At 40.0% G+C, this 13,842-nt stretch overlaps 1 protein-coding gene across 5 annotated transcripts in view; it reads left to right on the forward strand.

Annotated features, from left to right (window-relative positions):
- plxnb2b (plexin b2b) overlaps window positions 1-13,842 on the forward strand; it is a 629,608-nt gene that overhangs the window by 550,768 nt on the left and 64,998 nt on the right. For all 5 annotated transcript variants that reach the window (XR_009824287.1, XR_009824286.1, XR_009824288.1 and 2 more), the window contains one exon: window positions 11,350-11,506. Coding sequence is in view for 2 of the 5 variants with exons in the window: in XM_062035284.1 (XP_061891268.1) it covers window positions 11,350-11,506 (157 nt within the window). In the remaining 3 variants the exon portion in view is untranslated. The remainder of the gene's footprint in view (window positions 1-11,349; window positions 11,507-13,842) is intronic.

Genomic DNA, 13,842 nt, shown 5'->3' on the forward strand with positions numbered 1-13,842 from the left:
AAGGCACACAGTGCTTGAGTGTTGAGACGTGATTCTTCCTGTGCAGCGAAGTGAAGTGGATGACTCCGCCTCCCCAAAATGGTTGCGCCCTGCTTTCTGGCCTGCAGGCGCCCTATTGAGGCGTTGGTACAAAGAGACGTGGTTCGCAAAAAGGGGCATATTTGACATGATTTAAAGGTTCATAAACCAAATAGATGGGGTCGTAAATTGTGTTTTATTTTACCTTTTCAAGGGACAATACCATTTTTTTTAACATAGGCTTGTTTTGTAATGTTTGTAAACCACCAGTTTCTGCTTCGTAATGTCGCAGGACACGTTTCTTAAAGAACCGTGTCTCCCCCAGTGCTGACAGCACTCTTGCAGCCCCAGATCATGCCGCTACCATGCTTGTCTGTGGGCAAGACGCAATTATCTTGATTTCCACTTGTGTTAGCAGCTATTTAGACCAACATTTTGCATGTTGATAGTAAATCAACACTGCTATACAAGCTGTAATCAACACTGCTATACAAGCTGTACTAGTGTTGTCCCGATACCAATATTTTGGTACCAGGGGACCACAAAAAATTGCATTATTGGCTTTATTTTAACAAAACAAATTACGGTAAATTAAACATATGTTTATTATTGTCCTTAAATAAAATAATGGACATACAAGACAACTTGTCTTTTAGTAGTAAGTAAACAAAGGCTCCTAATTTAGCTGCTGACATATGCAGTAACATATTGTGTCATTTTCCATTTTATTATTTTGTCAACATTATTAAGGACAAGCGGTAGAAAATGAATTATTAATCTACTTGTTCATTTACTGTTAACAATACACAGCAATACCATAACAATGCAATCCAATTCCAAAACCAAACCCGACCCAGCAACACTCAGAACTGCAATAAACAGAGGAGACACAAACACGACACAGAACAAACCAAAAGTAGTGAAACAAAAATGAATATTATCAACAACAGTATCTATATTAGTTACAATTTCAACCTTACAGTGATTAAAAATCCCTCATTGAAATTATCATTAGACATTTATAAAAAATTTTAAAAAAAGAACAATAGTGTCACAGTGGCTTACACTTGCATCGCATCTCATAAGCTTGACAACACACTGTGTCCAATATTTTCACAAAGATAAAATAAGTCATATTTTTGGATCATTTAATAGTTAAAACAAATTTACATTATTGCAATCAGTTGATAAAACATTGTCCTTTACAATTATAAAAGCTTTTTACAAAAATCTACTACTCTGCTTGCATGTCAGCAGACTGGGGTAGATCCAGCTGAAATCCTATGTATTGAATGAATAGAGAATCGTTTTGAATCGGGAAAATATCGTTTTTGAATCGAGAATCGCGTTGAATCGAAAAAAATCTATTTTGAATCGAATCATGACCCCAAGAATCGATATTGAATCGAATCGTGGGACACCGAAAGATTCGCAGCCCTAGTCATGACGTGGCGACAACAGGAGGGGGTCCGGTACTTTTTAGAGGCGGTGTATTACCGAATATGATTCATTAGTATCGCGGTACTATACCAATACCGGTATACCGTACAACCCTAAGCTGTACACTGGCTACTCTAAAGCAGGGCTATTCAACTTGCGGCCCGCCAAAGCTTTTCATTTAGCCCGCCGAACATCACTTAAATAGGCTTGATGAAACCATTCAAACTGGGGTTGCTCATGTATGCAGTACTTCCGCCACCTCACAGGGGGCAACGGTGAGGCATATGTGTCACAAAGTAGCAGTGGGTAAATAGAAGAAGACTACGCATTTAAGCCAAAAATTGCACCTTCAGCCCTGAAAAATAAATTAAAATACCATAATAATAAAATAGGACTTTTAACAACGACTGGGCAACAAAGAATTAATGTTCTGCTGTGAGCAAGTGCTCAAGTCATTGTTTCCTGTTGGACATTTTAAGCGGCGGACACTGTCAAAGACAAGCAGCAACCACGAAAGAAATCCACACGTGTAAGCTTCATCACGAAACATATCGCAGTTATGGTTGCCCTCAGAGGGCCCCTTTTAACAATGAGTAATATATGTATATATATATTTATATATATATATATATATATATATATATATATATATATATATATATATATATATATATATATATATATATATATATATATATATATATATATATATATATATATATAATACATTAATAATATATTTTTTATATACCGTATTTTCCGGACTATAAGGCGCACCTAAAATCTTTTTTTTTTTTTTTTCAAAACTCGACAGTGTGCCTTATAACCCGGTGCGCCTAATGTAAGGAATATGTTTGGTTGAGCTTACCCACCTCGAAGCAATTTTATTTGGTACATGGTGTAATGATAAATGTGACCAGTAGATGGCAGTCAAACATAAGAGATAAGTGTAGGCTGCACCGTTTGATGTGCTTCAACATACGAGTATTATTATGGTGTGTGTATAAGGTAAGACATATTATCTGGCGTTTTGTTTCACAATATTATGCAAAAACAACATTTCTTACCTTCTGGTACCTGCTGATCTGTATTTGGGATCTGCTCAAATCCTGAAAAATTCAATATAACCTGCGCAGGCACCTTCTGACAAAATATCTACATTTCTATGTCCAGCCCCTAAGCCTTTGGACTCTTGAAACTGCGGCCCTCTTCATGATATACTTGAATAGCCCTGCTCTAAAGTATATCCAAGTTTACATTCTATCGACAAGATATACCGTTTAAAAAAAGCCTCACATGGTAGCATTTTTGGAGAAAACTGCACACATACTATACAAGCTGCATCAAAATGACAGTGTGTGTTGTGCTTTTCAGTTGCCATGGCTACTGTCTTTAAAAATAAATTACCCGAAGCGACAGGCTGCTTTTGTATGGCATTAATTTCCCGCGTCAGTGCATGCATGTGGAAAATGACATGATCAGGCGACACATTCCACTATAGTAGTCCTTCTCAAATAGCAGGGGGGGCGCGTGCGACCTCGGGAAACATGCTTTTTTTCAGTACCAGAATATGACGAAGCGTAGGTAGCACTTGGCTTCACTGTAACCCCGGTGGGCGACGTTGAAAGACCAGTGTGTTATTTCCTTTAATGTTAAAAACCTTACAATGTTAGTTATAGGGTTGTACGTTATACCGGTGCTAGTATAGTATCGCGGAACTAATGAATCAAAAACGGTACTATACTCTGTTTGAAAAGTACCGGTTCCCGGGCATGACGGCGCGTCGTCACGTCGTGACATTGCTGGTTTTACGAGCAGAGGAGCATGTTCGGCAGCGCGCAATCACAGAGTACTTACAAGCAGACACAGTGTGTAGACAGAAAAGGGAGAACGGACGCATTTTGGCTTAAAAACTAACGATAAAGGTGAAGTTATAACACTGAAACGCCCTAAGGAAGAGGTGCTTTAAGACATGGCTAGCTAGTTAGCGGCCAACGTCCATCCGCAGTGGGCAGTGTTTTAGCTACTTCTAAATCACTAATTCTTGTCTCCATGGCGACAAAGTAAGTTTCTTACAATTATCATTATCACTGCAGGACGAGGAATAGCTGAACATGCTTCACTACACACCGTAGGAGGATACAATAGCTCACCGGCGTCACAATGTAAACAAACGCCATAGGTGGCTCTACACCTGACATCCACTGTAATGATACTAAGTACAGGAGCGTAGCTAGTCGATACTACTATGATAACATCAATATTTTTTATCGTCACAAAATCTTTTTTCCTTTTTTCAAAATTCATATTATGTTTATAAACTCAGGAAATATGTCCCTGGATACATGAGGACTTTGACTATGACCAATGATTGACCCTGTAACTACTTGATATCGGATCGGTACCTAAATTTGTGGTATCATCCAAAACTAATGTAAAGTATCAAACAACAAAAGAATAAGTGATTATTACATTTTAACAGAAGTGTAGATAGAACATGTTAAAAGAGAAAATAACCAGTAATTAACAGTAAATGAACAAGTAGATTAATAATCCATTATTACAGCTTGTCCTTCATAATTTTGACAAAATAATAGAATGATAAATGACACAATATGTCAGCAGACTAATTAGGAGCCTTTGTTTGTTTACTTACTACTAAAAGACAAGTTGTCTAGTATGTTCACTATTTTATTCAAGGACTTAATTGAAACATATACCGTAATATTTTTTGATAAAATAAAGCCAATAATGCCATTTTTTGTGGTGCCTCTTATTTAGAAAAGTACCGAAAAGTATTGAAAAGTATGGAAACACATTTTGGTACCGGTACTAAAATATTGGTATCGGGACAACCGTAGTTAGTTATAACAATTTCATAGCTAAATTATACTATTTATAGTCATGGTGGAGAGTTGGGGGGGGGGGCATAACAGGAAATAATTGAGAAGCAGTGCACTATAGCGAAGACATTGTGGGCTGAGCTGCGAAGTGCTAACAGTTGAGTTCCTCCATGTCCCAGTAATGTGAACACAGCTGCTGTCGGTTAAAGTCAGCGCCAACAAATGGCGTTGTCAAGGACCATTATCGAATTAGCTGGAATCATGAGGTGATGGATCGTCTCCGGTGATTGAATTACAGTTGCAGGGGAAGTAAAGAAATTTAAAAAAACACCCCCAGTGGACTTGATTTCACAGGCAGCTATGGTCAGTTTGGATTTCACGGGCTGCTTTTCCCACTGACGAATGCAGAGTGGCTGATCAGGCGTGTGCGATTGGATTGGCTGCGCCCCCCTCACCCCCGCCCCCTGTCAGCCTATCCCCCGTCCCTGATATTGCCTCTAAAACACCCCCTGACGCCATTTTGATTGCATCAAGTGGTCAATTAGTTTCTGACGGAGCGACTCAAGTCGCTCTCGCTGAGCCTTGGTCATTAGCCGGGTCGAGGTGACGGGGTACCTATCGAGCCTGGTTGCCATGGCGACCACATCAGCACAGCTGGACCTTGTGGCGCTGAAGCCACGGCAGTGCTAATGAGTCCCTATCATGCAAGAGCTGTGATCTTCTACAGTGATATGTGTCAATAGAGCCTTTTTAGGACAAATCTATCATGTCCTGCACTTCTGAGAGAAGTGGCGCTCAAAGGCTTGCTTTTGAATTGGCAGGTTTCCATGACATCATAGGCATGTGAAATTTCCGCGGAAACCTGCTGTGGAGGTCTTGCTCCCCCGGGTTCTTCAGACCACCAAGGACGGACATGACAGCCTCGTTCATCTTTGTGAACAATGTTTTATTTTTCAATAAATGTTCTTTCTGTTGCTTTTTAGCCATCAGTTTATGTCTCCGTCTCGCTCTCGCTCGTGGTCGTGCTCGTGTTCGTGTTTGCTCTCCACCATCAACAACTCTCCCTCTCCTTCCCGACTGCTGCCTTTAACAGAGCGACAGGTGATTAGATAAACACGCCCAGCTGGGCCATCTACGCACCTGTCGCTGATCTCAAAGCTGGTCCCGCTTTGCTGCAGGTCCGCAGGCCACCCCCCCCCCTCCCCCCACACAGCGGACAAATTTTTGTCCGGGGACCGAAAGCTGACTGCATGCAAAGTAACTATATATATATATATATATATATATATATATATATATATATATATATATATGTATACCCTTTGCTCTGATTACTTTTTCGCCAACTCTGGGCATTCTCTCGATAAGCTTCAAAAGGTAGTCACCTGAAATGGTTATCACTTCACAGGTGTGCTTGAAGCTCATCGAGAGAATGCCAAGAGTGTGCAAAGCAGGAATCAGAGCAAAGGGTGGCTATTTTGAAGAAATTAGAATATAAAACATGTTTTCTGTTATTTCCCCTTTTTTTGTTAAGTACATAACTCCACATGTGTTCATTCATAGTTGTGATGCCATTTCAGCTTTTATTTCCAGGTATTTACATCTGGATCGGATACACAATTTAGAAGATAGCACCTGTTGTTTGAACCTACCCAATTTTCAGGAGAGCAAAAGTATTGGAACATGTGACTGACAGGTGTGTTTTGTTGCCCAGGTGTCTCCCAATTACATTGATTATTCAAACAATAAATAGCACTGAATGTCTGAGCTCAGTTTCAGATTGGGTAGAATAGGTTTTGCCTGTGCAGACTGCATTTAGAGGTGGAACCAACATGAAAAGCAGAGAGCTGTCTATGGGTGAAAAAGAAGCAATTGTGAATCTGAGAGAAGATGGACAATGAATCAGAGCCATTGCACAAACATTGGCCATAGCCAGTACAACCATTTGGAATGTCCTGAAGAAGAAAGAAACCACTGGTGTACTAAGCAACAGACGTGGAACAGGTGGACCAAGGAAAACATCAGCAGTTGATGACAGAAACATTGTGAGAGCTATAAAGAATAACTGTTAGTGACATCAGCAACAACCTCCAGAGGGCAGGAGTGAAGGTATCACAATCTAATGTTGGCAGAAGACTTCATGGACAGAAGTACAAAGGCTACACCAGAAGATGCAAACCACCCATTAGCAAGAATAACAGGAAGGCCAGGATGGAATTTGCCAAAAGGTAGAGAGATGAGCATCAAAAATTCTGGGAAAAAGTGTTATGGACTGATGAGACAAAGATTAACTTCTTCCAAAGTGATGGAAAGGTGAAAGTTTGGATAAAGAAAGGATCTGCTCATGATCCCAAACATACAAGCTCATCTGTGAAACATAATGTCATGGCTTCTTCTGGGACGTCATCTTTATTGATGATGTAACACATGATGGCAGCAGCAACATGAACTCAGAAGTCTACAGAAACATTTTGTCTGCTAATTTAAAGAAAGATGTAACCAAACTGATTGGGAGATCCTTCATCATGCAGCAAGATAACGACCCAAAACAACAAAGGAGTTCATCTGGGCAAGAAGTGGAAGGTTTTAGACTGGCCAAGCCAGTCTCCAGACTTAAACCCAATAGAGCATGCATTTTACCTGCTGAAGAGGAGACTGAAGGGAGTAAACCCCCAAAACAAACAACAACTGAAAGAGGCTGCAGTGAAAGCCTGGAAAAGCATCACAAAAGAAGAATGCAAAAGTTTGGTGATGTCGATGGCTCACAGCCTTGATGCAGTTATTGAAAGCAAAATATGCGCAACTAAATATGAAGTCTTATTCACTTTAATCTATTTTAAATTTATATGTTCCAATACTTTTGCTCACCTAAAAATATTGCGTTCCATAACAAATAATGCTATCTTCTAAGCTGTGTATCAGATCCAGATGTAAATACCTGGAAATAAAAGCTGAAATGTTGATCGCTTGTCTCATATTCATCTTTTGATGTCAAACCCAAATGTTTTCAGTCAACAAAAATAATGGAATTAGCCTCACTGTTCCAATACTTTTGGAGAGCACTGTATATATATAAATAAGTGTGTGTGTGTGCGTGTGCGTGTGCGTGTGCGTGTGTGTGTGTGTGTATTTAGGGCAGCACGGTGTAACAGGGGTTGTCTGTCTGTGTTGGCCCTGTGATGAGGTGGCGACTTGTCAGCTGGGAAAGTTCGTCTCCTACCTTGTTTACTTCCTCCTTAAGGTTGTTTAATCAGAAATACCAAGCAGCTAAAATGCACCAATTATGGATAAGTGTGGAGAGTGTTTTGCATTTTTCCCATCGTTCCTTGTAATGGATTTAAATGGGTGTAATTTAGATTTGTTCTGTTTTTATGTTGATTGGACATTTTTTTATGATATCCACAAAGTTCAATGAGCAGGTTGTGTTATGTGTGACCATGTTTATTGAATTTTTGTGCCGGTTGATCTTTTTTTTTCTCTGCGCCATGACTAGGGAAGGTTGTTTGGTCATATAAGTAAATGTTGTGCCGTGTGTCCTTGCAAGTACAATTAATGGTTGAGTAACTTTCGCTGGCCACCAGATGGCGATAAAACAGCAGTTATTGAATCAATAGCTATTTGTATATATGATATCAATATACCACTGTGGCCATATTGCTTATTGAACCTGTGCCGTCTCACGGGCTAAATTTAACACACATTCAGTCCGTAGTTTGGACACACACTGTTATAGAAATTTACATTACATTTTCAATGATAATTATGTTAGTAAAAAAAAACTATACATCCAGGGGTACGTTACATGGGAAATGTTAAAAAAAAAAAAAGAGTTTGGTAGATGAGAATAAATGTAAAGGTAAAAAATAGTGTCAAAATGCACCCAATTTTCTTTCAGGCTTTACGTAGCAGCACTTTTTGTTGATAGCAATTTCCATCTTTTTTTGTTGATCCTCTTTTTTCTCAAAGGGTGCTGAGTGACATTGTGGTATAAATCTGCTCACCACTTCACAGAGGACAGCTTTGTAAAAAAAAATAAAAAATGGCTTTGTGACACATCTTTGGTAGCTTCTGCAGTCCAAACACATTGATGTCCTCTAAACCAGGGATGTCAAACATGCGTCCCGGGGGCCGGATCAGGCCCACAGACAGGTTCAACCCAGCCCACGAGATGAGTTCGCTAAGTGTAAAATTGAGCTGCATTTTTAAGTTAAACAAATTGCTGTTCTGAATGTGTCCACAGGATTTCGCATTAGCAATTATGTTAGGCAAGCAAATAGTTTATACCAAACAACAGTTACACGGTAAAGCAGGGCTGCGACTCCTTCCCCCCCGACCCGACGTAAAACAAACAGGAGTAAAATAAACAATCGGTAGCTCCACTTATGATATACTTCTGTGAAAATTATAGTCTTTTGTGCAAATTTACAGAAAGTGAAGAGTGAAAATGACAAATGAGATATTTGATACAAAGAACAGTTTTTATTGATGCTTTATTTTGTTTTTTGTTCGATCCCAGATGGGCTGTGACTCAGTTTAATTGCTTTGTAGATACACTGAGATTAAGTCTAAGTTCATTATGTTCTTCATGGTGTTTTTGAAACTTTTTTTTTTCTCAGAATATTCAACTAACTTGAAGTGTTTTGTCACAAGGATTATTTGGGATTTCTACTTTTTCAGAATGTGCTTGTTCTATTTTGGGCCGAAGCAAAACAGAGACAACAATCTGTAGTTGCCGTAGTTGTATTTTTAAGTTATCATGCCATGATTGTACTCAACCGGCCCTCGTGGGAATAGATTTTCCTCCATGCAGCCCCTGAGCTAAAATTAATTTGAGACTCCTGCTCTAAACGTTCTTACTTACAGTTTGATTTGCCCTCTTCCTAACTTATATTAAGAACCTTTAAAGGTCCATAATTTGTTGGTGTGAAGATAAATAGACTTAGACTTAGACTTCCTTTTTATTGTCATTCAAATTTGAACTTTACAGTACAGATAAGAACGAAATTTCGTTGCATTAGCTCATGGTATTGCAGGATAAAAAAGCAATAAGGTGCAGATATACTGTAAATAAATAGATTACTGTACAGATAAATATATTGCACTTTTGCATTTGCATCCAGGTTTATGGATGTATATTATATTGTCTTTATATTCCAGCGAGTTAATCCATTTTTGGGGGGAATTGAGGGGATAATTGTGATGCGTTCAAGAGTCTTACGGCCTGAGGGAAGAAGCTGTTACAGAACCTGGAGGTTCTGCTACGGAGGCTGCGGAACCTCTTTTTAGAGTCCATGTTCTCTTACTACCATGAGCCTCTGCAGCCGCAGACAGCACGGCACCGCCATAAAATACTATAAATGCAATGTTAGCACAATAGCGAACATAGCTATGCTAGTGTTGCTCGCATGTGTGTTCTCCTCGCCCACTACTTAGTGTAATGTTGCTGTACAGTATGTGACATCTATTATGTTGGATAAGTGCAGAGTGGAGACAAGCACAGCTCATTAGCATTTAAGATGGTTGTTTGTTATTAAAAACACTTTTAAACTCCATGGACAACACACTTCCCATACACTTTTGTGCAAGGTCTGGGACTAAAATGGCAAAAAAATACTATATTATGAGTAGAGATGATAAATGCTTTAAAATGTAATATCGGAAATTATCAGTATCGGTTTCAAAAAATAACATTTATGACTTTTTAAAACGCCGCTGTACGAAGTGGTACACGGACGTAGGGAGAAGTACAGAGCAGTTGCGTCTCCCAGTCATACTTGCCAACCCTCCCGATTTTCCCGGGAGACTCCCAAATTTCAGTGCCCCTCCCGAAAATCTCCCGAGGCAACTATTCTCCCGGATTTCTCCCAGACAACAATATTGGAGGCGTGCCTTAAAGGCACTGCCTTTGCGTGCCGGCCCAATCACATAATATCTATGGCTTTTCACACACACAAGTGAATGCAACGCATACTCGGTCAACAGCCATACAGGTCACACTAAGGGTGACTGTATAAACAACTTTAGCACTGTTACAAATATGTGCCACATTGTGAACCCACACAAAACAAGAATGACAAACACATTTCGGGAGAACATTCGCACCGTAACACAACATAAACACAACAGAACAAATACCTAGAACCCCTTGCAGCAATAACTCTACCGGGACGCTACAATATCCCCCCCCCTATCCCCCCAACTCAACCCCGTCCACCTCAACCTCCTCATGCTCGCTCAGGGAGAGCATGTCCCAAATTCCAAGCTGCTGTTTTGAAGCATATTAAAAAAAATAATGCACTTTGTGACTTCAATAATAAATATGGCAGTGCCATGTTGGCACTTTTTTTCCATAACTTGAGTTGGTTAATTTTGGAAAACCTTGTTAATAATAATAATAATAGATTTTATTTGTAAAAAGCACTTTACCTTGAGTAAACAACGTCAAAGTACTACAGTGTATTAAAAAAAAAAAAAAAAAAAGTAATAAAAAATAAATAAAAATAAAAACTAGAACAGCCAAATAGCTAGAACTAGTATGCACATATCTAAAAAAAAAAGGCTTTTTTAAAAAGAAGGGTTTTTAAGCCTTTTTTAAAAGCATCCACAGTCTGTGGTGCCCTCAGGTGGTCAGGGAGAGCGTTCCACAGACGTAGCTTTGTCCTCGGAGGTTGGAGGAGGTTAGCCTGTCCGGAGCGGAGGTGTCGAGTGGAGGATTTGGGGGTGAGTAGTTCTCTGAGGTAGAGGGGGGCATTTCCATGGAGGCACTGGTGGGCTAGTAGGGAGGCTTTGTATTCAATCCTGAGTGGAACATTGTGTGTTACATTGTTTAATGCATCCAGCGGGGCATCACAACACAATTAGGCATAATAATGTGTTAATTCCACGACTGTATATATGTGTATCGGTTGATATCGGAATCAGTAATTAAGAGTTGGACAATATCGGATATCGGCAAAAAAGCCATTATCGGACATCTCTAATTATGAGACTTGGGGGCATACTGTTTTTCCTCATCTATATGACTTAATTGTGTGTGTGTTATCGGCAGACCCTGCAGGTGCTGGTGCACGGCGAGGGTCCAGATGTGACGCCGGTCAAGGTTCTTAACTGCGACACCATCTCGCAGGTAAAAGAGAAGATCATCGAGCAGGTGTACAGGAACCTGCCCTACTCCTCGCGGCCCAAAGTCGACAGTGTCACGCTGGGTAAGTGTATCCAGTGGAACTCCCAAAATCTGACCGTAGGTTTGTGTTCTAAAGTCGCACAAAAAGTTCAAACCAAATAATATACACATAAAGTTATGTCCATACAGTAAATACTACATCAGGGGGTTTCCTACAGCCACAACTGTCAATAGTTGTTGATTTTGGGCTAACTCAGGGATGTCAAACTGGTTTTCATTGTGGGCCACATTGCAGTTATGGCTGCCATCAGAGGGCCGCTTGTAACTGCAAATAATGTATGAATTTGCCTCTGGATTTCATTATTAACTAGATGAGGCAATTCCTGAAGGAATTGCGTGTGGATGCTCCAATGCTGAAGTTGAACTGAAATGCTGACAGAATGTAGTATGAATGTAAGAATAGTTTGAATGTTGGAATGGTTTGAATGTTGAAAAGCTGACGCTAAACTGAAATGCTAATGGTATGTAGGATGAATGTAGAAGTGAAGTGAATTATATGTATATAGCGCTTTTCTCTAGTGACTCAAAGCTCTTTTACATAGTGAAACCCAATATCCAAGTTACATTTCAAATATTGGATAGTATTAAAGTTTAAAAGGTATGCAATTTCAAGCAGTACATATATTTTTTTATGTCAAGATGAAAAAAATAAATTACATTTAGTGAGAAAATATTAAGTACTTTATTGACACATAACATTTCCAGGTGTTTGCAGGCCAGATAAAATGATTTCGCGGGCCAGATCTGGCCCCCGGGCCTTGAGTTTGACACCTGTGGGCTAACGAGAGAACCCTGGCAGTTATTTGCCTTTGCAAACCACACACCTGAAGACTTTGTAGCCCGTCCATTTTCTACCGCTTGTTCCTTTCAGGGTCGCGGGGGGTGCTGGAGCCTATCTAGCATTTACTTTATACACTATTTGCATTGGAGTGACAAGGCTTCTTCCTAAGCATAAAAGCAGCAGTCTCTAAAACTTCTTTCTCCAAGTGCGGAAACCAGAAAATGTAAAGAAATAAATTCCCAAAGAAGGAAACTCACTTCTTTTTATTAAAATCTCAACTTTTTGTTATGGTGAGCAAAAAAAAAGGAAGTATTGGTGTTTGTATTTCAACTTTATTTTGTTTTGAATATAATTTTAATATCCTGCAAGAATTTAGGTAAAAAAAATAACTGGGTCGAATAGGGCTACCTGGACACATTTAGACACCCGTGTTCTAAAGCGGGGGTCTATGCTCTTTAGCGCCGTCCTAGAGGCTCCCTGGAGCTTTTTCCAAAATGTGTGAAAAAGAACAAACATGAGGGAAAATATATATTTTTTGTTTTAATGTGGTTTCTGTAGGATAGGGGTCGGCAACCCGCGGCTCCGGAGCCGCATGCGGCTCTTTGACCACTCTGATGCGGCTCAGCTGCATACTTGCCAACCCTCCCGGTTTTCCCTGGAGTTTTACGGACGTCAGTGCCTCTCCTAGTGATCTCCCGGGGTTAATATTCTCCGATTTTCACCCTAACAATTGAATTAAGAGTGTACCTTAGCGGTACTGCAATAATTGTCCTCTATAGCCTGCACAAATCGCATGACAGCCCAGCCACATGTTGTATGCAGCTTAGTGTTGTGTCGTTCGCGAACGATTCGTTCGAAAGAACACATCTTTTGAGTGAACGTACTGAACCGAATCATTTCATTAACTGATTCGTTCCTTTCTCAGTTCAGTTGAGCTCCGCCGCGACCATGCCGGTATGAGTGGAACTGGCACATTCTGTGACTCACTGAACCCTCGACGTCGGCGAACGACGCAGCCAATGAGAGGGCGGGGGGAGGGACTGAGCGAACGATTCGTTCACCGCGGATTAACGACATGAATCACTCAGTGAAAGACAACGCTCTCGCTCTCTGCTCTGCTTGCCCCAATGCCGCGAGTGATTCTCCTCCCGTCGCGGGGATATGTTTCATGCCATTGGCATCCGTTCTCCATTCATTCTCCAAGCTAACGACTAATGTTGACTCAAGCCACATGAAAACAAACACACGTCCCCATTATCTCAACACATAAAGTTATGAGAGTAGACTAGTAGAAAGTCCGTGCAGGCTGAGCAGCAGCGACGCGAGGAGGAGGGGCGGAGGGTAAAGAGTAGGGAAGGCTGTTTTGAGAAGATTTAAAATAAAGATAATAACTAATGTATGTACACATACATAGGCTATTATTTACACAGTTATTGTAACAAAAACAAATTTCTCCTTGGGGATCAATTCTGATTCATATTATTATTATTATTATTATTATTATTATCATCCATTCTACTGCAACTGTTGTTGTTGTTTAGTAGCTATCATCATCATTATAATAATGCTGATTTGCA

Source organism: Entelurus aequoreus, linkage group LG24 (genome assembly GCF_033978785.1).
Source record: "Entelurus aequoreus isolate RoL-2023_Sb linkage group LG24, RoL_Eaeq_v1.1, whole genome shotgun sequence".
In the NCBI taxonomy this organism is placed as follows: domain Eukaryota; kingdom Metazoa; phylum Chordata; class Actinopteri; order Syngnathiformes; family Syngnathidae; genus Entelurus; species Entelurus aequoreus.